This window comes from Danio rerio, chromosome 5 (genome assembly GCF_052040795.2).
Source record: "Danio rerio strain M-AB ecotype USA chromosome 5, GRCz13ab, whole genome shotgun sequence".
NCBI classification, from domain to species: domain Eukaryota; kingdom Metazoa; phylum Chordata; class Actinopteri; order Cypriniformes; family Danionidae; genus Danio; species Danio rerio.
Window position 1 is genome coordinate 45320078 of NC_141025.1, and position 26212 is coordinate 45346289.

General features: G+C 35.6%; 1 protein-coding gene and 1 long non-coding RNA gene across 8 annotated transcripts in view; one reads left to right on the plus strand and one right to left on the minus strand.

Annotated features, from left to right (window-relative positions):
* The window catches only part of LOC147844337 (uncharacterized), a 528347-nt gene that overhangs the window by 264222 nt on the left and 237913 nt on the right, over positions 1-26212 (plus strand). The gene's annotated exons all lie outside the window — the stretch shown is intronic.
* rtkna (rhotekin a) overlaps positions 1-26212 on the minus strand; it is a 149003-nt gene that overhangs the window by 12840 nt on the left and 109951 nt on the right. For 6 of the 7 annotated variants that reach the window (XM_087252420.1, XM_087252422.1, XM_087252421.1 and 3 more), the window contains 9 exon segments: positions 16997-17196; positions 13649-13710; positions 10466-10519; positions 9672-9789; positions 7659-7883; positions 6965-7059; positions 4171-4277; positions 3963-4091; positions 88-253 (listed from right to left, as the gene is read on the minus strand). In XM_087252420.1, the coding sequence (XP_087108546.1) occupies positions 88-253; positions 3963-4091; positions 4171-4277; positions 6965-7059; positions 7659-7883; positions 9672-9789; positions 10466-10519; positions 13649-13710; positions 16997-17196 (1156 nt within the window). 7 annotated transcript variants of the gene reach the window in all.

Sequence of the window (26212 nt, forward strand, 5' to 3'; positions counted from 1 at the left end):
TCAAGCCTTCGAAAATAGCTGTTAAATATATATTATTGAGCAACCTGTTAGTGCTGAGTTTAGTATGCAGAGAGTTGCTGCACTCACTCATATCATAGAACTGCTGCCAGAAAGCCTCCATCCAGCGCTGTGTGTCTTCTCTGCTGTCGGCTGATAATGTGTGCGTCACCTCCTCTCCTCCATACTGGTTAGTGATACAGATGTTCTGTGCTTTGCTCTGAGGGTCCTTCTCTGCTGCTCTTATTCTCGTCTCCTGAGACACACAAACAGCACGGTTCTCTTAATATTGTGCTGTTTATACATATGCTGCACACTGTGATGGAAACTGACATTTCGTTAATTATTGACCCAAAATTGTAAACATTATTCATTCAATCATTAATTTCACCTTCAGCTTAGTCCCCGATTTACCAGGGGTCACCACAGCGGAATGTGCAACATAAAACTTGATCATTGGTTTCGCTTCACATCAATATTTACTCAGCAGGCATACAAAATCATAAGACGTTAATATTAGGTTAGATTTAGGTCATGACGTCAGGTGACCAAAATTCAATGTCTAGCCAGCATCTAAGGAAAACGTTATTTTGACATCCAATAACGACATCAAATTACCTTGACTTTTGGTTGATTTTAGGGTATGTTGAAAAGTGACCAAAATCCAATGTCTGATAGATGTCATAGTGGTACCGTCCACACAACGTCAAAGTGTAACATGATTAGACGTTGATATTTGTTTAATTTTAGGTTGGATGTTGGACATTGACGTTAGCCAAACATTGGGTTTTAACGTCAACCCAATTTTAATTTCTAAAGTCCCCACGATATTGTGGGATTCGTTGGGGCACAACGTCAATATGGCGTCATGTTGATATCCTGTGCCTGCAGGGTAAGTTCATGCAGCCATGTAAGAGGCAGAAAAAATGTAGTGTCAACCAGTCATTATAGCAAACTTTGACAGACTGTTACAACATGCAATATAATTATTATTGTCTCTAATAAATTTTAAAAATATATCTTTAAACTTTCATGAAACTTATAAAAAACATTCTGAATAATGCAGTTATGCATGCCGATTTTAAATTCAGGTAAAAGATTCATAATTATGGTAATAGCAGCATAGGAAGCATGTGAAATTTGAAGACCAGTTTCTGTTGGAAGTCATTAATTACTTTTATTTGTAAAAAAAAACACAAAAACACACACACACACAAAAATAAAACAACTGTTGTGTTTTTTAAAACTTTCCATGGTAATACAAAGCAAAAAAATTACAATTTAAGTCTGGGTCTTTAATGTAAGTCATCGAATACTAACTGTAGTAATTTAGATGTATTTTGTTGACATAGGATTATTTTGGTGGCCTTTTTGCCCAAGCCCCTATTATTTTCACACCAAGTGCAAACAAAGGAGTGAAATGAGTCGACTATTAACTGAAGTAGCAGAACTGTGAAAGGAGCTTTTACACATTTCCTTCAGAGCCTGCAGGTGTCAGCATAGCTTCAGGAAAGCGTCAGCAGTATGTAGCGGTCACCTGAGAGCTGAGGAATGTGCAGACTCACAGTGCAGCTCTCAGATGTTCAAACAAAGTCTTTGTGCTGGCGACACGCAGAGCTCTCAGGGCACTCAAAGACCCAGATCCACTGCACCACTAACAAAAAGCCTTTTCACAGTTACAGACACAATGAAGAATGCTCTGATGGCTACATCTCTACTAAAAACAGAAAATGCTTCTGAAAGAACACTTTCAAAACGTTCACCATAAAAAAACTCATGATATTTCCAAAAGCAGAACAATGACCCTGATATCATGAGCATGAGCATGTTTTCAAATTCCCACAGTAGCACTCGTTTGTGTTGTCACGAAAATGTTCCAACTTTTATACAATAGTTAAAAAAGTATCAATATTTTAAACCATTTTCAATACCAGATTAATTCAAGTGTCTTCTTTCTTCTTTTACGTCTATTAAACCATCATTTATAGCTCAATGTTAGGGTAAGTGCACCCAACAAATTTTCTTTTGGATGAACTAATACTTTAAGGGTTTTTATTACCGGCTGATTTAGGCCAATTGTTCAAATTTTAACTTGCCATGTCAAAATGTTTCACTTGCCCACCTGAAAAATAAAACCTAAAGTAGTAAAATAAAACAAAAATATATATGTTTAAATTCCCTCTATCAGCCCTCTCTCATCATGGCCTCCCATTCATCCCCATACCCTGAATTGACTCTATGTCTGTCTCTCCACTCCACCAATAGCTATGTTTGTTTTTGTCATTGCTTTGAACCACATAACACAATTTTTCCAAGTAGTACTCTAAAAAAATTCACAATTTTTAATTAAAATTTTAGTTTAAGATAATAAAATACTAGACTAACTTATAGCCTAGTATAGTATAGTCTATACTAACTTATAGTTAATTATATAAAACATTCTTGTCTTTAGGTAGGTCTTACTGTCATTTTGCAAGATATTTTTTCAACTGTTTCCTTTCAGTTTAGACTGTGTTTTAGGTTGAGTGTTATGTTTTAATGAGGGTATTTTGACGTTATTTGCTATATTTAGGCCCGATCCCAATTCTATTTTACCCCTACCTCTACCCCTTCCCCTTGGCCCTTGAAACAGAGTATGAAGGGGAAGGGCTGTAAATTTTACCCCTATGTAATGGGACACCACTACAGCACCTGCACACGTCATTATATGTCATTGTGATCTCTTGCTTCCTATGGAATCACGACTGCCATAGTTATTCTAGTTGAGTTATTTTTTTGGTATTTATCTTCAGGAAATCACTGAAGGCATATATTATTTTATCATAATGATCTAATGTGGCAATAAGCTTGTAACTGTACTGTGCATTTAAACAGTGGCCATATTCATCTATGTAAACACATGAAAACAACGTTAACATTGTAGCAAACACTTTAAAAAGGTCACTCCCAGCCACTACACTTTTCTGACAGGGCATTTCAGTGTCATCGAGTGTCAGATTGTTGTAGGACTGCTGTACAGGAGATATTATTATGGATTATAGATAGCGAAATTTAGCGTTTTTTTAATTTATCGTTTTATTTTTAACGCATGACTGTAAAACAGGAATGCGGTCATGAATATATTAAAACATATGCTTTTTTGTTGTAAAAATTTGTAATAATGACAAAATCTCATTGCTTCCGTGTGCAGCCACTCTAGATGGTGTATTCTAGGAAATTTTCTTATCCCTTGGTTTTGAGCGTGGTAATAAAAATCTTTATTTCAAGGGCTATCTAGCCCTTCCCCTTAGCCCTACGCCTTCAAGCTAAAGAGTATTGGAACCCACCCATTCCTTCACATGAATGCACAAAATGAGGGGTAAGGGGATGGGCTAAGGGGTAGAATTGGGATGGGGCCTTAGTCTATCCATTGACGCCTAAGAGCATGTAAAAGAAAATTCTGAGTGTGCTTCACACAGGTGAGTGGACATGACAAAGCAACTGTAAAAGACAGATTCTTTCCTCTTCTTTTGCACCAGACACTTTTCTACAAACACTCATTTATAAAAACTCAATAATAATAATAGAAAACCTGCTAACCTAACAAGCTTGTCATGGCATCTATATATTGCTACTCTCTTGTGATTTGAAGTGCTTCATTTATTCTCATTTGTAGGTCACTTTGGATAAAAAAACATATTTGCTGAACGAATAAATACAGGGATTCAAAAAGATTACCACAACTTTGAAAATCTGTATTCAATCAAAGAAACATGAAGGAGCCTTGGGTAATTAATTAATGTAAAGTGAACTTAACAAACTTAAGTTGTACAAGTTCATAGATGTTCAATAGATGTTCAATATGACCCTCTCCAGACACTTGAGTGACATCAACCCGATAGTTGTGGTATTCTTTTTGAATCACCCTGTATAAATTAAAAGTTAAAATTCAGCATTTCACAACACTAGCACTGAATATATCTTACTTTGTTGATGCCGATAGTTAAGACAGGCTCGACGTTGGCCTCCATGTCCTCTTTTTGATGATAGCAGAAGAGATTTGTTCCTTTCAAAACACCATAGACGTTCGTCCAGCCCTGTGGCTCACCTCCGAGCTTGAGAAAAAAGAACGAAAGAAACATGAGCCAAAAGAAATCTGAAATCCGAATACTTAAACGAGTTTTTCATACACACCTTTACCCTCAGACAGCCACTCATCATCTGCTGTGTCATACAGTGAGGTTGAGCAGCCAGACGACAACATACACTGCCATACAGAGGCAGCCAGTACGAACACTCCTCTACAGACAGACAGACAGACAGACAGACAAGAAAAGAGACATTAAAGACAAAGAAACCAACAAAGTCAGAAGATTGTATTGTAGAAACCTAGTAAACAAGCTATTCAAGTGGTGTCATGTTTTGCATTCTATATTTTTAGCATACATTTTATGGCAGACCAAATTATCATCTGGAAGAGTGAACAGCCCTCATTGAGACTGCAGTAACTCCTTGAACATAAAGACGGCTATAAGCGCCTCTTATTGGCCATTCACACATCACGAGCGACCATCCAGAGAGGTTTATGAGCGTGACCTTAACACAATAAATCTGACAGATGTCCACAAAACAAACACTCTCTCTCTCAAACACACACACACATACGGATGTGCTCTGCAGGCATGTCTGTAATTGATTACCTGCAATGTGAAGAAAACTAGCATGTCATAAAATAAACGTGCTTTAAATAAAAATCCAGAAGCACTTGTTGACAGTCTTATGAGAAAATAAATCATCTCACTTCCGATTATAATCTATAATCTAAAATGCCAAATTATAATCTCAAACTGTATTTAATTCATTTAAATTATTTAATGTTTATTATTATTACAATAATAGTTAAATTATATATAATATAAATTATTAGCCCTCTTGCTGTTCTTTAAATTCATTTTTAAAATATTTCCCAAACGCCAAAGAAAATGTTATTGACACATTTTCAAATAAAATATTCATGATAATTAATTTTTAATAACTGATTCTATTTTCTTTATCATTATGACAGTACATATGATTATATTAAAATTATAATATTTTTTTCCTTCAGCTCAGTAACTGATTTATCAGGGGTCACCACAGCAGAATGAAAAGCCAAGTACTCTGGCATATGTTTTATGCAGTGGATGCCCTTCCAGCTGCAAGTCAATACTGGGAATTTTAAAATAATAATAATACATAATATTACAATATAATATATAAATGTAGAAAATGTGGATGAAACTGAAACATGTAGGTGCAGTTTTAAGGAATATCCATGCCAATAAAGGCTTTTTAATATTTTTCCATATTTTTCGATGCCTTTTGCTGTTAATTCTGATAAATCCCTTCACAAAGAGCACAGACACATGAATTAAGCTACCCCTGAGCACTTTTTGTTTGATTTTGAACAATATTAAAGCTATTTTGCAAGATAATAGTGTTAGCTTAAAGGGGTGCTCCACTACGATATCATATTTTAAACTTTAATTGATGTGTAATGTAGCTGTGTGAACATAAACAACATCTCTGAATGTAATATGCTCAAAGTTCAATGCAAAAGGAGACATTAGCTTTTACAGAGTTAGCTTAGGAAAGCTTACAGTGAACGAAGATTGGGGACTACAAAAAAAAAAATACATTCAGGCTAGTGAGATCACAAGAGCTTTAGGTTATGCACATTCACCATGTGGATTTACCACACGTATACACCCCACGCAGTGAAGGGGCGTGGCGCTGTAATGTTATAGCAGAGAAAGCTTAAATGCCGTCCAAAATGAGGTCTGCTGCTATTTTCACAGAGCTATTTCTGTTTCTGTATTTGGGCTACCAAAGGACACAGCACAAAGAGAGAAGTAATTAAAACGTTATTTTAATTATGTTCCAGAGAATTATAAAACATATATAGCTAGCATTTGACAAAGGACAGCTTCCAGAATCTCTCCCAGTTCAGTGCGAGATTCGGCTAAAAACTCCTCCAACCAACGAAGCTGTGGATTGTGAAGCACAACCTGTGAGTATTTTTATTTGTTAAAATTGATCAACTACACGCACAGTTTCTAGCATTAATGGTAAGTTGTAGCAATAACATAAACAAGGATATAAAAAAGGGGAAATGCTGTTTGGCACTGCCAACAATTTAGCAACAAATTCATATTTATTCATCAAACCGCTGTAAACACCCACAATCTTTAACAGCGTGTGCAGTGTTTCTATATGCGAATGCTTTCAGTGTCTATGTGACCACTTTCCATGCGTTCTACGTGTCAAATAACAAACTCGCAAAAGATATGAGAATGTTTCATATTACTTACACATGCTTATTACAAATATATGTAAAAGACACTTGTCAGATGTTATTTTAGAGAGCAGGCATGAGCTGTGTGCTCTTCATTCTTCTATCTGATTCAGGCAGCTAACGCTGCTAACAGCTGCTCTGACTGACTGTTTACACAGCGCAAAAATGTGTGCTTGTAGGGGCGTGAGGTGGAGCCAATCCGCAAATCACAATTATGTTAGCTGACCAATCAGAGCCTCTTGAGGGCGGACCTTTCGGGGAACTAAAAATATGACAGTCATTTTCATGTTAGATAACTAGCTGTATATAATCAAAGTAAGATATATGAAAAAAATTACCAGATTGTCTACAAGTAAAGCATGAGCACACATTGCTTTGCATCTCATAAACACAACCAAACCTTAAAAATACACTGTGGACCACCCCTTTTTAAGTGCAATTTAAAAGATTAATTAGGTTAAGTAGGCAAGACGGATTAATTAAGTGAGTTATCGGACAACAGTGGTTTGTTCAGTAGCAAAATATCGAAATATTTGGGCAGTATTTTAAAAGAAAAATTAAATAATGTCACGATGTGTCTGTCATGTAAAGGATTTTGAGAAAGGATTTTTGCAGTTTTATAAAGACAATGGTAAAAAAGAGATGGCAGCTCACCGTTTCCTGTGATGGTGAGGTCGTGTGTACGAAAGCTGTCCTGAACATGGGAGAGATTGAGGGTCGTGTGAGCCAGAAGATGATATTTGGGCCCCCTGTAAATGACAGATGGGGAATATGCAAATATATTTAAATTAGATACTGTCAATCAAATATAAACATAACTAAATTACCTATACAACAGGTTGATAAATAACTAACATTAGCTGTGACTACATCACACATTAATCAGCATTTGCTGAAAATAAAGAAACATAAATCCAACCCCAAACTTTTTCACAATATTATTATTTGCAAGTCAATTATTCCGTAAGGTAAGAGTACAATCATTTTCTGCTTTAAGGAGAAATTCTAATCTTTAAAATATATAGATCAAATTTCTCATCAAAGCAGAAAATGATCAAACTTTTAAGAATCTGTCAATTGGAGAATTCTCAGCAAAGCATTATAATGTTGTTGATAAACCCTAGGCTTAGTGAACTGCATTATCAATCCCCTTTGATGAAATATTGGCATGTCTTTTGTTATGTATATTGGGTGGTTTGTATTGTTGTGTTTGTCTTTTGTACTACTGGACCTAGTGTCTGAATTAAAGAGAATCATTTGCTTGTTTTACATCTATAAGCTTATTGCAGGTCTACAGTGCACCTAAATCTGCCAGCATCAGTTGTGTGTGTTTTCTCTTCACACTCACGGCACAGAGGGCACAGGCAGCAGGATTGTGGCTCCTCCTCCATTGCTAGTGGGACTGCAGGCTCCAGGCTCTAAGGACGCCCTCATTTTCTTTCCTGCTGACCTGCCCAGAGACGAGCTCAGCTTGCTGGCCAGTTTGCGCGGTGTGCTGCCTGCTGAACAGTCGTCCTCTGAACAACAGCTATACAACTCCACCCGCAGCTCGAACCCAGGGGCTGCTTCATTACTGCACACAGCAGGAATGCATCACATACATGTCAAGTTATTAGACTCATTAAATTTGCATATGTACAAAGGCACATTTACATTCAGTAAACACTACTCTTCAAACTTTTATGAACAGTAAGTTTTTTTTATTTTTTATGAATCTAATGCTCAGAATCAGTGAGGATTTAATAAATGAAGAACCCAGCAGGCACAGGACGTCAACATGATGTCATGTTGATGTTGTATCCCAACGTCCAGGGTCGTTGCATTGTGTTTGGAAATGAAAATCAGGTTGATGTCAGAAACAAATGTTCAATGTCAGACAGACCTTGCATTTTGGTTACTTTCTAACGCAACCTAAAAACAACAAAATATCAACATTTAATGATGTTACAACTTGACGATGTATAGACATAACCACTATGACGTTTATCAGACATTGGATTTGGATTGCCACACCTGACGAATAAATATTTTACATATTTAAGATGTTGGCTTAAGGTTGGATTTTGGTCACTTTCTAACACAACCTAAAATCAGCTAAATATCCGCATCATTTAACGTCATTATTGGATGTCAAAATAACATTGTTTTTATATGCTGGCGACCTAAATCTAACCTAATAATAACGTCTTATGATGCTGTGTGTCTGCTAGGGCACAGCTGCTGTCAGCATTGATAATATCAAGATGATTCTTATGCACCAAATCATCATAATCAAGTCAAGTTCAAGTAAAGTTGAGCTTTATTGTCATTCACATGTGTGGATATACAGTTGAGCACAAAATGACCACGGTGCTACATAAATAAACATTCCTAAATATGAACACAACACTGGAGTTCATTTAACCCCTGTTTAACCCATTTAATAAAGTTACACTCGTGTCCCTAATGGACAGAAATGTCTATGTCTAATAACTGTCACAAAAACTGACACACTGCTTATTAATTTTCTGAAACAAACGATGTGATGTTGTGTTTCATTTTATTTGCTTTATACAGTAGGCCAATACAATGCTCTTTTGCTCACACCTTGACATTGCTGTAAACATGTTGGATGATTAAGCTGAAAGCAGGGTAAACCTGACAAAATGGAATCCCTTTCAATGTTGTTTCTGTTATTTTGAATTCGCAATTATGTTTTACCAGAGTGAAAGTGAGATCCCATGACATTCTATAGGCCTTTGTAAAATAAAAAGCATATGCCATTCGCAGTGCCATCATCTTGAACTTATAGAGTGAACAGAAAAATTATAGGTTACATGACAAGATAATTTATTTTGTTGTTAAGGGAAACATATTCATGTTTGTTGATTTAATATGAATGTATTCCCATCACAGAAGCACTGCAGGTAAAATAAGACAACGGTGTTCTGTTGTTTAGGCTGCTGTTGTTTGTGCATGTTAAAAACAATCCTTCAAAAGATTATTAAGTTATTGATGGAAAAACAAGCGCTTTTTAGCAAGAAAGTACACCGAAACTATTGTGTTTTGTTCATTTAGCCTACTTTTTAATATTAGTTAATTATATAAATACTTGTTTTATATTTAGAGGTTTTTTTGCTTCTACATTGCTGTTTATGGACAGGGATCCTGTGTGTTTTATAGCCTACATCATTGTGGCAAGGGACTCTCAAGATAGCGACACCCCTCTCCCCCCATTAGAAAAAAAAGTGGGCTTCCCAAAAGTGGGCCATGGTATAGCTCCAACGCCGCATACAAGTGTGTGAAAACTTAGAGACTGCACTCAAATTTAATGTGTGAACTGTATACATGCTAAGCGTGTGAATGTCCAGAAAGCACTCACAAGACGATTGTGTTGTCAAAGCAGATGTCTGTCAGTGTCCTGTCAACCATCACCATGTCTGTGTCAAAGATCTCTCCCCCCAGCTGCAGCAGGCAGAACACAGCACAACGGTGCAGCTCTGAAGGCAGACAGACAGACAATTACATGATTTCAACTCAAGCATCACACTGTAAAGCCTTAACCAGTGTAGCAGCAGATCTGGCCCAGTGCCTGTAAAATCCCCAGAGCTCCTCTGGTCATTCAGGAAACATTTACTCCTGCACCTGTATGTCTGCTTCTTCCCGCAACACTAATACCTGTGTATTTTTTTCCCTGTACAAATTGTAGTACATGAATAATTGTGACACAACCAGCCCTAAACGTTCTTTCTCGAATCATTATGATGATTATTAAAATATATGTTCCTATTAACAGGATAAAGCACACATAAAAGCTTTCCCATGAGAGCGTAACACATGCAAGTGGGTTCCTGTGTCACATTTATCAACATAATATCAGCTCAGTCTCTGCTCTAAGCACCATAGGCGAAACTACATTACTCACCGTGGTCTGGAAAACTACTTTCAATGCCAGTAATAATATTCTGTTTACCCAAAGGGCTCTGCTGGACCTGAACGCTTCATAAATAAATGTGTTTTTTGTTATCGGTATAATGCATATTTTACTGAATGTGCAACCTATCAGAGCAGTGTTGTCTTTTGTTTGTGTTGGGTTATTCAGATCAAATAGATTCTAAACAAGCCATGATGTTGTTTTAACCTGAATATCAGAGTGAAAAAGAAAACAGATGTTACCTCCTTTATTCTTAAAATACTCTGTGTCTTTCCACATTAGAGGTATCCGGAGATCTGTAAAAGGTCAGAGAGAAACACACAAGGTAAGAACACACGCATGCACTCACTGTCTCTCACAGCTGCGAGCAACAAACCTCGTCTGTCACTCCATGTCAGTCAAGAGAAAAATACATCTGAAACACACATCTGGTGTTTTACGCCTTGCTGTCAGTCGGTATGAATCTACATTATCCTACTGGTCCGCCCACAACATTATTGCAGCCCACCTGGATGAGTCTGTCTATCTATCTAGACCGATGTAATAACAGCAGAACTTTGTTAAAGTAATATGAAGAGGCTGTTAGGGAAAAATTAATAGGGTACTGACTTCTGATGATAGACAGCAGACAGCAAATAGAGGCTGTATGTGGGAACATTAGATTGTATGTGTGTGGGATGAACTAAATAATAAACAGTCTGGATGCTTTTGAATGGTGGCACAATGGAGCATGAGCACAAATCCCACACAGAATCAGCAGCTGAAGACAGTGAAGGAAAGTCTGCAGAAGCGGAATGCTGACGTTAAATGTCACAAATGCCTTGTCTATTTTTTGCTTGTTTACTAAATATTGAGTAAAATTTGATCATGAGCTTAAAGCCACAATACGTCATTTTCACCACCAGAGGGCGTGTATTCAAAACAAACAATGGCGTAGTGTGGAAGCATAGGAGTTGTGTATTATTTTTATCATGATAGTGAATATTTGGCTTGTTTTAAGGAAAAACTCACTTGATTTTAATGTATTTCTGAAAATAAAACTGTATTTTTATCTAGAATATATTTGAAATCTAGATATTTAAACTAGAAACATGACAATATATATAGATATTGTCAATTAGGGGTGTAACGGGTCATGGTTGATCCGTACAGATCACAACCCATGGTTTGGAACACATGTGGCCCATAGATTAATACATTTTTTTTTTTTATCGGTAAATTATTCATAAATCTTTAATGATCACAGAGAATTCACCCCTCGCGTCATTCAAATCACATGAAAGCATTTAGACTTTCCTGTAATATATAATGATGATGAAAGAAGTTGTGGTAGGTTATTCAGGATGGTGGGTTTCAATAATGGTGTTTTCTGTCACTACTTGTTTAGCCTCCATCAATGCATTCAGTTTAAGCTGCATGATTAATTATTGAAAGATCGGGATCTCAACACCCACGCAACATAAATAAAAATGATGGTGATTTGCATGTTTATTAATTCTTCCAATTTCAACATTCAAATCTGTGGTTGAAAAACACAAACATTAAGAAAGAGATCCAGTCTTTAGTCTTTTGAGTTTGTTATGAAGTTACACACAGTCAAACAACACAGCAATACTGGGGTAATAGTTTATAGTTTAGATAAAACCACTGATGTTAATGGTAAAGATTAAAATTACACTCATGTGTATTTAACAATGCTCAAATATTAAAGATGTAGGCAGCAATTATTTAACCATAAGGTGAGGAAAACCAGCCATCAAAAATATGCAGCTGAATAATTCTTCAAAAATTACACATCTAGCAATGAAACATGAAGTTTTATGAATAAAAAAACTTAACCATTAATTAAAAAATGAGACAAAAAAATGTAATGTATATGTGTTAGATTTAGCATTATCAGCAACAGTAGTAGTAACAGTGAATTTTTCACAAAACTGAATATTTTGCATTTTATTTTTATTTAGCAGATTATGATGACAGGTTCTAAGTTCTGTTTGTTAAAACCAAAAGTGTCCTGCCGTACTGTTTTAATAATAATAGTCAGAAAGAAAATAACATTTGTCTCATCCCTTATTTGACTGATGCGAAAAATGGTCTGATCTTAAAGATTTATGATTCGCTACACTATTGTCAATAAATTCTACTACTACTATTTCTACTATAGCATTTTTTGATGTGTATCATGATTGTTAGGCACTAAGATATGTCACTGTTTGGGAAACGCAGCCCAATTTGTTTATGCATTTACTTTTACATCTGTCCTCAACAGAGAATAAATTATTGTATACGATTTTCATGTTAAAGACAGAGCCTCAGCTAACTAACAATCTACACACACGATCATATTTCAAATCTGTTTGCCAGTGGATGATTATTTATCTTCAAACTCTAGATTTTGTTCAAAATGATACTGCACAAGTTCATACACAGTTCCACTAGAAGAACAACAATGCCTTTACCTAGATTTCATTTAAAAATAAGCTATCTAATGCAGTAAGATTCTGCTGATCCCATCTGTGGCTACAAATGAAAGTGATTTACATTAGTGTGCGTGTGAGGATATAAGGTCCTCTATAACCCTCTTCATAATGATGTCATAATTACAGCATTTACAGGGTATCAACCCTACAGGCCTCTCACTGTGGGTCTCAAACACAGATTGAGAAGTCTGTACCGGTGGTTAATGGTGTTGGGTGTTTAGAGGGAGGCTGGTCCCTCGCAAAGATCCAGACAGTGGGGAGGGGAGGACAACTCGTAAAAGAAGCCCCACAGCATACTCAGACACAAGTGCTGATATATAAAACAGCAGGGGTGTGATTTAGTGCACAGACACCCATATAAACAGACTGGTCTGCATGATTTACACGCAAAAAACACAATCAAAACCAGCATCATATACAAAACTGTTCAGCATGATTGGTGTTAATAAGATGTTTTTTTTTCTTTATTTTGTGTTTTTTTTATGTTTGTGGAAAATAAGACTGATCAATACTGCATTTATTAGATCAAAATATAAAAGATCTGAAATAATCAGATTTTGATCAGAAATTCACATAAAAATTTTCTCAATTTTAATCTGCCTTAAGTAATATTGTATATATATAATAAAATGATATATATATAATTTATATTATTAATTTATAATATTAATTTATATAATAAATATAAAAAAATTCTCAATTTTAATCTGCCTTAAGAATCTTAAGAATTTCCACTACTTTAGTCAATACCTTCTACTATTTAGAAATATATATATATATATATATATATATATATATATATATATATATATATATATATATATATATATACACCTGTGATTTCATAGCTGTTTTAATTTTAAAAAACTTTTGAAAAGTAGAGCATGTTTTTTTTCTTGTGTGTAAAGTGATGACAATGGCATGAATTCGTTTCCACAAACATACCTGAAATGGCTACTTTGCCTTTACATGGGGACCGGTCATCCATTGGTCCTGCATCAGAAGACCTGAGGAGAAAAATGTATGCTTAAATAAACACAGTAATGTTTAGATTTCCATAAAGGCTAATTTATGCTTCTGCATCGGGTGATCGGCGTGACCCACGGTACATGCCTTGCGCATAGTCGTGCATTTATAGTTCTGCTGCTGTTTGTGTTGCTCTGCAATAACCCTTCCGTAACACTAGCTGGCAGTAGGTTTCTATGTTCCGCTGTGTCAAGTTACTTCTCTGGTGTTTTGTTTTTTCTGAACGCTACCTTAATGTACAAGTAGCTAAAACTCGCTCCTTCAGAGAAAGGATCCGGCGGACGTGCAACAACATGGATCATAAGGTCAACACAAAACAAAAGTGTCCATCTGAAGCTCCTTCATGGGCAGTCCTGCCAGATAATAGCTGACTTTTTCCAACTGAAAAGCAGGAACACACAAAAAAAAAAACAAAAAAAAAAAAAACATGCAAAATATTATATTAATATTTAATTTTATTTTATTTATTTAAATCAAAACTAACCTAGTTACTTTAACTATCATAATTTTAACCATACAGCAACCAACACTAGCAGTCACAGAAAATAACCGGATCATATCGAAACATTGGGTGGCCCTTTCTTACCCACACACTGCACTTACAATTGAGTAGATTACACTACCTATTAGAGTATGTTTTGCTTTCGAAATGGGATATAAATTCATCCCATTTGGCATTTTAAATTCCTTTGAACATAATTAGATGCTACTTGTCAATCAGACAGCACTTGTATGTTTGTTCTTGCTGTCAATTGTGGAAAAAAATGATTGATAAAAGTGTCATGATAAGCCGCTGTGTTTAACTGCAGGTTCTTTATGAATTGCGTGCACGTGAACGAGAGTCAGACTTGTCCAGGGAGTCAGAGTTTGATACAACTTTTCTTCACATCCTCTTGCGGGTGGGCCTACATGGTTTGTGCTATGCACTGGTCACTACTAAATTGAATGGAGTAGGAGCACACAGTTATGTTTTGTTAAATAAGTTGCATATCAAATTTACATTTCAAAACCGTCCAAATTTTGTCAACCCGCTAAATTCAAAACCCCCCAATCTGGCAACACTCTTCATGGAACTCGACACTTGTAAACAATCCCTCCACAGGTACACGCGGATCTCAGTCCTGCCCACACTGGTCACTGCTACCAAGCCGGGTAATCACAGAGCTTGCACTATGCATCAGTGCGACATGTTTTTACATTTTTTGAGAGGTGCACATCACCATGGGAAGTATTAATCAAGAAATATAAATCAGCCTTAAGATGAAAGCATTACTGGTGTCACGATCACTAGCGATCTAACCACCATCTCAGGAGAACATTCACATTCACACGAAATACAATCCTGTCTCTAAATGAACTACAGATGCAGTCATGCAACACACACCACTAATTACACTCTCACAGCTGATGTTGCTTAATGACTGATTTCACACACATATACAGTTAAAGTCAGAATTATTAGCCCCCCTGTTAATTTTTTTTCCTCAATTTCTGTTGAATTTCAGTTTTTTTTTTCCCAATTTCTGTTTATTTACTCATTTCTAAAAACTGATTTATTTTATCTTTGCCATGATGGCAGTAAATAATATTTGACTAGATATTTTTCAAGACACTTCTATACAGCTTGAAGTGACATTTAAAGGCTTAACTAGGTTAATTAGGTTAACTATAGGCAGGTTAAGGTAATTAGGCAAGTTATTGTATAACGATAGTTTGTTCTATAGACTAAAAAAAACTATAAAAAATATAATATATATATAAATAATATATATATATAATATAGCTTAAAGGGGCTAATAATTAAGACCTTAAAATAGGTTTAAAAAATTTACAACTGCTTTTATTCTAGCCAAAATAAAACAATAAGACTTTCTCCAGAAGAAAAAATATTATCAAACATCCTTTGAAAATTTTCTTTCTCTGTTAAACATAATTTGGGAAATATCTAAAAAAGAAAAAAAATAATCAAAGGGGTGCTAATAATTCTGACTTCAACTGTATATGGCTCACTTTGAGACACTCATTGCTGAGTCTTGTTTACTGCATTTGTGACATTACAACGCGTTTCCTTTGTCTTGCTTTGTCGTGTTTTGATCCTCAATTGTTTATTCCTGTCTGCTGCCTGCCTTCTGACAATCTGCCTGTGCATATGACTATAACTCTAGATTGCCCGTAAACATCTGTTTGTGCCTGTGTTGACCATTGCTTACCTGACCTCTCTAATTAACCTGCATTTGGATTCACACTTCCGTTGTCAGTGTCACTCCCTTGTGACAATCGGCACTATACGTTGTTTAACCAACACATTGTTAATAAATTAGAGTCTCAGGTATCTCTGGGTACTTCCAAAACTACTGATACATATTTTATTGAGCATTTGCTTTTCGAAAACATTGCATGTCTCAAGCCAATCCACTTGGTAAAAGGAAGCCTTTGGCTGTGTTCACATTCATAGATCAGATACCTTGGTACTTTTGGTTCAAAACTAAAAGATGAAAATGACAGATTTAATAGTGGAAAACAATGCAAAAAAAATTCATATTGCTTATTTAGGTTAAATTACAGTTAAGACCAGCGAAAATGTGAGGCATGTTTGATGGGCACCAGGTTCAAATTTACAGTTCAAATCAATTGAACTGCTCAACCAAAGCAGTCACATTTTGTTGATTTTTTTCAATCAGAATAAAACCTGCCAAGTGTAAACACAACCTTCAATTAGATTTAACACTTTGACACTAGCTGTAAAATGACAATCCTGATCAAATATTTAAGATCAATTATCTAAAATGGACAGCACTCACATCATTGAACTCTTTCTGACCTCAACACAATTTGATGTCATGTGCTTTGTGTCTATCCAATTTCCACTACTTTAGTCAATACCTTCTACTATTTAGAAATATATATATATATATATATATATATATATATATATATATATATATATATATATATATATATATATAAATATATTTATATATATATATATATATATATATATATATATATATATATATATATATATATATATATATATATATATATATATATATATATATATATATATATATATACACACACAACATATATACCTTAGGGACAATATAACAGAAATCCTTGATCCCAAGAAACTGACCTGTTATCCGATTTTCCTTTAATAAAGCATCGCTAACATCAAACACACCAACAAATTTCACGTCTAATTTGGTTTAGCCAAACTTTGTTAGGTGGACACAACCTGCATTGATTGAATCGAGTAAGACTGACCTGCGTGCGACCCGTTGCATGACCTGTGCCTCCTTCATGCGCTGCAGCTCTGACATGTAGGCCATGATGCGAGCATTGCAGGTCAGGAGACTCTTGGAGGCCTCCAGCGCTTGGTCCCTCTGAGAGCATGCAGCCAGCAGCTTACACGCACCCTCGCGCATACGTATCTCATAGTCAATCTTCTTCTGGATGTCACTGTCCTGGAAAAACAGAATGAGGATAATGTCAGTTTTACTGACCACTAGTTGTGCAAATTACACATATTAAAGAGTTTAGTCAAAATTAGGGTGTATTTCACACAGCTAGACCAGGGGTGCCCAAACTTTTTCCTATGAAGCCAACAACTAAACTTGATTGAGGGTGGTGGACTGGAGGTAAATATACCAAACTGTAAAGTTGTCAATGTAATTTCCTAATTTATTTTTTGAAATTCATTATAGAATTTATTATACAGTATAATTTAATTAATACTATAATTTATCACATTTAAAATACTCTGATTGTATTAATAATTATACATTTTTGTTTATTTAATAATGAACATCTTACAATAAAAACATGAACAATGTCATTTATAAGACTAAAAAATACACTTTGCCTTGAGTCGCTTGCTGATGTCTTCTGCGATGTCCGCTATCCATCAAGTGACTATATAAATTATCTTATTTTAAGTCTGATTCATTTACAACATTTATTTAAAACATTTAAGTTACTTTTTTGTAGATTAACAATTAAAAAAACAAATAAAAGGTTTACCGGGTCCTAGTTTGGCATCTCTGAGCTAGACACACACACAAATGGTCCTTAGCTTTATTTCTTCATTATATAATGAAAAAACAATTAATGTTAACAAATGTACTCATGATTGATCAGTCTTGAAATGCATAAATCCAGTTCCTCAAGATGTTATCACATGAATATTTTAGCGTTACTGCCATGTCTCCAGGGCCTGCAATGATTCATGAAGAGTCAAGCTTTTTCTGAACAGGCATAATGGATTGTTTCCTCTACTTCATTAGAATAGAAACTTCAGTATCAACCCATACGCTCTTGGCTAAAGGAACAGTGCACTTTTAAAAAGATTCTCATTTTAAAATTATTAAAAGTTAAACAGATGAGTTTTACCATTTATTTATTCATTCAGCCAATCTGATGGAAGCCCTTTCAGCTTAGAATATATCATTGAATCAAATAAAATACATTTCAATCTTTCTCAAAAATTCGATAATTTGAATATTTTTCCTATTTAAAGCTGAACTCGTCTGCAGTTACATCATATACTAAGACCTACAGAAAATGAAAAGTTGCTATTTTCTAGCTCGATATGGATAGAAACCATACTTTCATTCCCCCGTAATAATCAAGGAACTTTGCTGCTGTACCATTGCTGCAGCAGGGGCAGTGATATTACTTGATGTTCTTTGATTATTCCACTAGAATAAGAGTATAGTTCCTATCCACATCAACCTAAACAGCAACCTTTCATTTGAGTTGAGTTGTGTTGACTTCATTGGGACCCGTAGGATTTTTTTGCAGCAAAGTTTGGCATTTGATACAAACAATTAAATCACACATATACATACCCACATATAAACATACAAAAGTACATTATAAAATATTACAATTTATTCAGAGCGACAATAGATGATGGGACAAAGCTATTCCTGTAATGTTTTGTCCAACTAAAAAGCATCAGAAACCTTCGACCTGAAGTGAGTGAGTAGGTTAAACTCCTCAAACAGAGGATGGGAGCTACAGCTACTAATGTTCTAGGCAATGCGTAAAAGCTGACTACTATAGAGATCTAATACTCAGCGGTGATTCACCAATCAACCTGCTAGACCACCTCAGTCTATTCCTGTTTTTAAGGGACACACTTCCAAACCATGCCACCAGAGCAAAGGATAGATTATATTCAATAAAAGCACGATAGAAAGGAGTAAGCATATTGGGGTCAATGTTAAAACTTGATAGTTTCCTGAGACAAAAAATGCTCTGCTGCCTCTTCTTGCACACAGCTTCACATTTGCCCCAGGGTTTTTAAAACAGTCAATAATGGTACCCAAATATTTGTAGTTCTCCACAGATTCTACTTTTTGACCCCTGATATTAGTTACCTCAGCTCCTTTTAAAATCAATAATCATGTCCTTAGTTTTCCTTGCATTACGTATTAGATTTGACTCCTCACACCACTCAACAAAATGATCCACTATGGGACCATGAGTATTTTCATCTCTTTGGAGGAGGCTTACAATCACAGTGTCGCCTGCATATTTTCAAAATTAAATGATTATCAATCATGCTATTTCATCTTAGTAAACAATGTGACTACAAAAGGGCCAAGCTTTAATTTATCAAAACTCTTTGGTCTTTTTTAGATTTAGTAACTAATTCTAAGCTAAGCTAGACTAAATGTTCTAAGATCGGTTGAATGGATTTAAAATTTATCGAAGTCATATGTTAACTCAAGGGGAGTTGTAAAATTAGCCTATTGTCAAAGAAGAGGAGCGTTCCTTTAAGCTGAAATGGTTAAATCATGTCCATAACACGGTATAGGAAAAGCGACTTAATGTGTCACCCATCCATACACAGGTCACATAAACAAAGGTCACACCTTAGTCACATGACCACTCTGCTCCAGCTCGCATTGTGTCTCGATGCAGTGAGGTATGAAATTGAATATGAGAGTTAACAAGCTGGAAGAGATGCTCTGGCCTCTTGACATCAGTTCATACCCTCAAATACCAGACACCAGGACACTAAATAATTTACACATACAGTTTGAGTCAGAATTATTAGCCCCCCTTTGAAATTTTTGTTTCTTTTTTTTTTAAATATTTCCCATATGATGTTTAACCGAGCAAGGAAATTTACACAGTATGTCCGATAATATTTTTTCTTCTGGAGAAAGTCTTATATGTTTTATTTCAGTTAGAATAAAAGCAGTTTTTAATTTTTTAAACACCAATTTAAGGTCAAAATTATTAGCCCCTTTGGACTATATTTTTTCGATAGTCTACAAAACATCATTACACAACAACTTGCCTAATTACCCTAACCTGCCTAGTTAACCTAATTAAACTATTTAAGCCTTTTAATGTCACTTTAAGCTGTTCGAGTGTCTTGAAAAATATCTAGTCAAATATTATTATCTGTCATCATGGTAAAAATTTAATCAGTTATTAGAAATGAGATATTAACACTATTATGTTTAGAAATGTGTTAAAAAAACCTTCTCTCTGTTAAACAGAAATTGGGGAAAAAGCAGGGAGGCTAATGATTCTGACTTCAGCTGTATAGCCAAAGAGGAAACAGTCAGGATGTGGTGGAAGAGAGCATGTTTTAAAGGCACAGTTCACCTAAAATAAAATTCTGTCACTGTTGAATCACTCTTCATTTGTTGAGTTTCCTACTTCTGATAAACACTGTTTACCTATTATGGATTGCTTCACTGAAAAAAAAAATTAAAGATGATTCCTTGGATTTACTAAATTTGTTTAAGTTAAAGGGTAGTAAGTAATTTATTTGGGCTGGATTTAAACACACAAATTAGGTTGTACATTACTAAATTTAATTAGTTTGTTTAAATTCAACACACATAAGTTGTTTGCAACAACTTTGCAGACATCATTTTTCAATGTACCAGATTTCAACATTCGTTAGAATATCTTCTAAAACAATCTCATAAAGGTTTAAAACCACTTGAGAGTCCACAAATGTCTCTTTCCATTTTTGGATGAACTGTCTCTTTAAGGGTCCCAGTTTTTCTGGGGAAGATGTAAGTGGACAGTGGCTGGATATTAAAGATAAAAGTAGGTGCTTAGAGAGGAAAAAGGAGAGATAGATGTGACTGAGGGTTTCTAAAGGTTGAATGTAATTTGACTTTGGAATGTGGTTAATCTTTAATACATTGAAATTAAATGGATGAAAAGAACAACGCTTGACAAAGAGATTGAAAGGACTAAGATTTGAACTCCCACACTGCAAATTTTAGATAGTAGATTTAACTACCTTAGAGTTAAAATTAACACTCCCTCAGAGTTTATATGGGAAGCACTATAAAAGTGTTAAAAATAATACTTTTGAAAGTGTTAACATTATCAACACTGGCAGAGTGTTAATTAGCAAACTCTTATAGTGTAAAATATCTGTTAAATTTACGAAAAAAATACCAGCAGCTGTGGTTGACAGATTTTTTCTATGAAAAATACAGAAGTTTTCTAGAACTGTATAAATTTACGAAAAATAATCGTATTTCATAAACTGATACAATGTTCAGTTTACAAAATCATAGCTTAGTGCACAAAAATGTAAAGTCATTAGATGCATTAATGTGTTCATGTGTGATTGTAATTAACAAACAGACTTTCACTGCATTAGTAACTACATAGTTAGCTTTAAACAAAAGAAGATGCAGCACAACATCAGATACACTCAGTCCATCTTGGACTTGAACACAGACGCTACTATCCTCCATAATGGTGACACAAAAAAAAGGTTTTGCTGTTTTTTTTTTCCTTTCTTGATTTTACAGAAAAATACCAGCAGCTGTGGTTGCCAGTAGACTACTATCTTTAACGTTTTACATTTATAAATTTAATCTACAGAATATTTCTGTAAAAAATACCTTCCACAGTCTGTATTTTTTAATCAAACCTCCACCACATACATTCATAAGTGACATTGAATGACTCGAGAAAATGTGGCCATATGTAACAGACATATCTTACATATTTTGCTCTCTTTAATTTATTTAAACAAGGCAATAACTAATAAAAATTACTTTCTTGATCAGTATATTTCTTTCATTTTTTACAGTTTCCTTAACTGACACTATCCAGACCTTCTTGCTTTGCCCTTCAGCCTTCCACCGGGGCTCCTGTTGCCATGGCAACACCCCAAAAAACCCTCTTTTGTGTGCAAATTTCAGAAGCTTAATAAGGTCTAACAAGACCATCAATTAAAAGAGCACCTCCCTTCAGTTCTCCTTTTAAAGGAAAAGAGGGTTTGCTGTACAGCTCACTGCATCAGACTGTGTGAGCACTGTCAAAAGGTCAGCTACAGTAGATCACTCTGAAAAGCTAAATCCAAACCAATCTGGACTATTTTAGATATTTGGGACTCTGGACATCAATACACTGTCAGAGTGATGGAGAGCAGAGTTGGACAAAATGGTACGCTTGACAGAAAGAGGGAAAGGGAGAAAAGTCTACTGAAATCATGGCTATGCATGGGCCGGTATATGATTCTGACAGTATGATAACCTTGGACTAAAAACTGCTCTAAAATATGTTCTTTTTAAATGTCTGCGGAAAAAACTAAAGCTCCCATCAAGGTGGTGCCTACCTATTTTTTTCCTGGTCTGTATGTCAAAGAGTACTGCCAAATATCAGCATTTGTCAAAATATCTTTTTTTTGTTCAAATGATTAAAGGTTTGTAACAATCTAAAGGGAAGTAAATAGTGACAATTTTCATTTCTGGGTGAATGATTGCTTAAAAAATGTAAGACAACGTAGTTTGATATTCATCCAAACATTATCACTGACAGTGGCTATGTATATCTTTGATTGATGTATCCAATGTGTTCAAGTCATGTCACCTGATAATACCATAATAATACGTTTCCAGCTTCTAAATAAAGCATTCAAATCATGCAATTTAAGAACTTTGATCTTAAAACAAAAGCTTAGACTCTAAGACCTTCATACTGCAGCAGATTCCTTTTGGAGCTACAGATTGCTCACAATGTTGCTTTAGAAAAGCATAATTCCATGTTCATGGACATGGCCAGCTTCCAGTAGAATGTCACGCGCTGTCATCGAAATAACGGTAATTACGACAAGGCATGGGCACAGCATTAGACCAGTAAATTACAACTGTATTACTGAATGTCTAAAGAAATTTGAGTTTGTGTCACATGGTGATTAGTTTCTGCATGATGTGCACTGGAAAAACATTAAGACAAATATATTGGTTACACTTACAGTGCTCAGCATAATTAAGTACACCCCATTTTAAAAAAAATTATCAATTTTTCAGTGAATATAGGCAATGTATTTTGGTAAATTTAAACAAAACAGATTTATTAAACAGATAAATTTTATTAAAATAATAGTTTAGCCACCAAACATATTTAGAAATAGAAAGATAATACAATTAAATTCATGCAAAATATTGCAAAAAAAATAATAAAAATAAAAATAAACTAAACTAAATTTTTCAAACTTTAATTCCTTTCTTTTTAAAATAAATTCATTCATTCATTTTCTTGTCGGCTTAGTCCCTTCATTAATCGGATGCCCTTCCAGCCGCAGCCCATCTCTGGGAAACCTCCACACACACATTCACACACACATCCACTACTGACAATTTAGCCTACCCAATTCACCTGTACCGCATGTCTTTGGACTGTGGGGGAAACCGGAGCACCTGGAGGAAACCCACGCGAATGCAGGGAGAACATGCAAACTCCACACACAAACGCCAATTAAGCCGAGGATCGAACCAGCGACCCAGCAACCTTCTTGCTGTGAGGCGACAGCACTACCTACTGTGCCACTGCTTCGCCCCCTTTTTAAAATTTGTATTTACTATTTTTCTATAACATTGATGACACGTTACCGGATAGATTCAAAAGACTGAAGAGTCGTTAGATAGAGACTAGATTAATTAAATATCACATTTGGGAACTATAGTCAGCCGTGATCCAGCAGTACATCCTTCATAAACTGTCTGACGTGCACTGCTCTCTGGGGTTTTGTGCTTAAAGCACCCACATGATCACGAGATGTGCCTTTTCAGCAGTATAATGTGTGTATTTTCAAAAATGCTAGGTGAAACGCCACTGTGAACGTGGATCGTTTTCCTTCTAAATTGCCTTTTTAAAACTAAGAGGTATTAGTGTAAACGAGGCCTAAGTGTGTATTTTTTCGCAAGTGGGTTGATGCTGCGATAGCTGTGGAGCTGTGGAGGATAGCTGTGCCGGCTCAGCATTGTGATGTCTATTGGCCATCGACGGTGGGCAACAACATCGTCTATCGACCCAACCCTACCTGATAGTCAATGAAAAAAACTTATGCATCACTATAAAAGTAAAATTATTGAGCCTACATGTAAAAGTATGAACATTTCAAATGACTTTTAGAGGTTTTTGCATCTAAACTCTTTATATGCACTTATATCATGTTTGCAAATCACATAAAGTCAAAGGTCAAATTCAGCTGTTTTTCAGTGAGTTGCTGAGTGCATAGTTGATGATACTGCATTTACTTTTACTGCATTTTTTTCTAAAAAAATGTGGCTAATGTAAACAGTGGTCATAAGAGACCACTTTACAAGACAATTTCTGAATGGTAGTGTATATACAGTGCGTTAAATAAACACTAGAGTTGGCACTACAGAAATTAGTGTGTAGTAAATCTACACAAAGACTCTTCAAAGACACTTGTAGCATTGCCAAGCATTATCCTCCATGTGGCAGGTGCCAGGGCAGAGCAGTGTGCCAGCCGATGTGTGTGTGTGAGGGTGGCAGGCTGGAAGCGGAGGGTGTGAAAGAGCGAGGGAGCGAGGGAGGAGCGACGTGAGGAGAAGGGAGGAGAGCACAGCGAGCGCTCTGTTCCCCGGTAATGAAGCGTGAGTGTTGAAAATGAACCCAGATGGGAATAATTGGGGGAGATGGAATCGTCCCCAAGTCAAGATAGAGAATGGGAACGAGCACGAAACAAACAACGAGTCTGTAATTACAGTGACAAACGCCTCGCATGTTAATTTCTGCCACACTTCAGAGACCCCGAGAACCCTGCAGCTATGGGACCGCCAGGAAAATGATCAGTTTATTGCTTTGAGACACGCAAACTACTTGGACTTAGTAATTGCTAATAATTACACAATGAAGCTGGATTTGCACTCAAAGCACTCACGGATGTGAGAAGCGTTCAATGAGGCGATGCGACTAGAAGAGGAATATCGGAAGCACATTTTTGTGTTGGCAGGGGACTTGAGTCATGGGAAATGACTATGGACTTTAGAGGATAGACTACACATTTGAAGTCTTCCCCCTGGAAACACCTTAAAAATGAATGCGAACTAATGGCTTTGTGATGTCAAATGAAGGAATGTAAACAGAGGAACCAGCCACATGGAACCAGATAATGAGATGCTGATTTGATCTAAAGCGCATTAATACACTAGTGCTTGCAGCAAAAATGTTTACAGGGACATTTCACACTCTTCACATAAATAACCATGTGTTGACATCCTGCCAGGCTATTTTGATGCATGTTGGGATTTCATACACTTTCTGTTATTATTTACTTCATGTCAGTCCAAACCTGCACAACATTTTTTTCACTGAAGATACTTTAAAGAATATTTAGTCATTGAAAATCAAAACAGCACTGAAATAACACTGTATCAGACTTCATGTAAACACCTCGGTCCGATCGATCCACCACATTGAATTCAATCATAAATAATAGGACATTTCACGAATAAATGAAAATGCAGTTATTATTACGCATCTTCCATTTGTACAAGCCTGCTTGAGTTTATTTCATCTGTTCAACACAAAGACAACTGTTCAACACATAATGGCTTCCATTACTTTTTTTGCACCAACTATTGATGTCAATGGCTGTTTTGTTGTTGTTTTTAAATCTGAATATATTGTTTTTGTTTAACAGAAGAAAAAAACTCATCAATATTATTAAGGTTACGTTTAATTGAGTGAGTAAACGAAGACAAAATTTCTTAATTCTTGGGCTGATGTAAACCTGACGTTATATATACTCACTGGCCACTTTATTAGGTACACCTTACTGGTATTGGGTTTTGGTCCACATTGACATGATAGCATCACACAGTTGCTGCAGATTTGTTGGCTGCACATCCATGATGCGAATCTCTGGTTCCACCTCATTCCAAACATGCTCTATTGGATTGAGGATCTGGTGACTGTGGAGGCCATTTGAGTACAGTGAACTCATTCATTAATTTATTAATTAATTCATTTTCTTTTCAGCTTAGTCCCTTTATTAATCTGGGGTCGCCACAGCGGAATGAACCGCCAACTTATCCAGCATATGTTTTACGCAGCGGATGCCCTTCCAGCTGCAACCCATCCCAAGGAAACATCCATACCCTCATTCACACTCATACACTACGGACAATTTAGCCTACACAATTCATCTGTACCGCATGTCTTTGGACTGTAGGG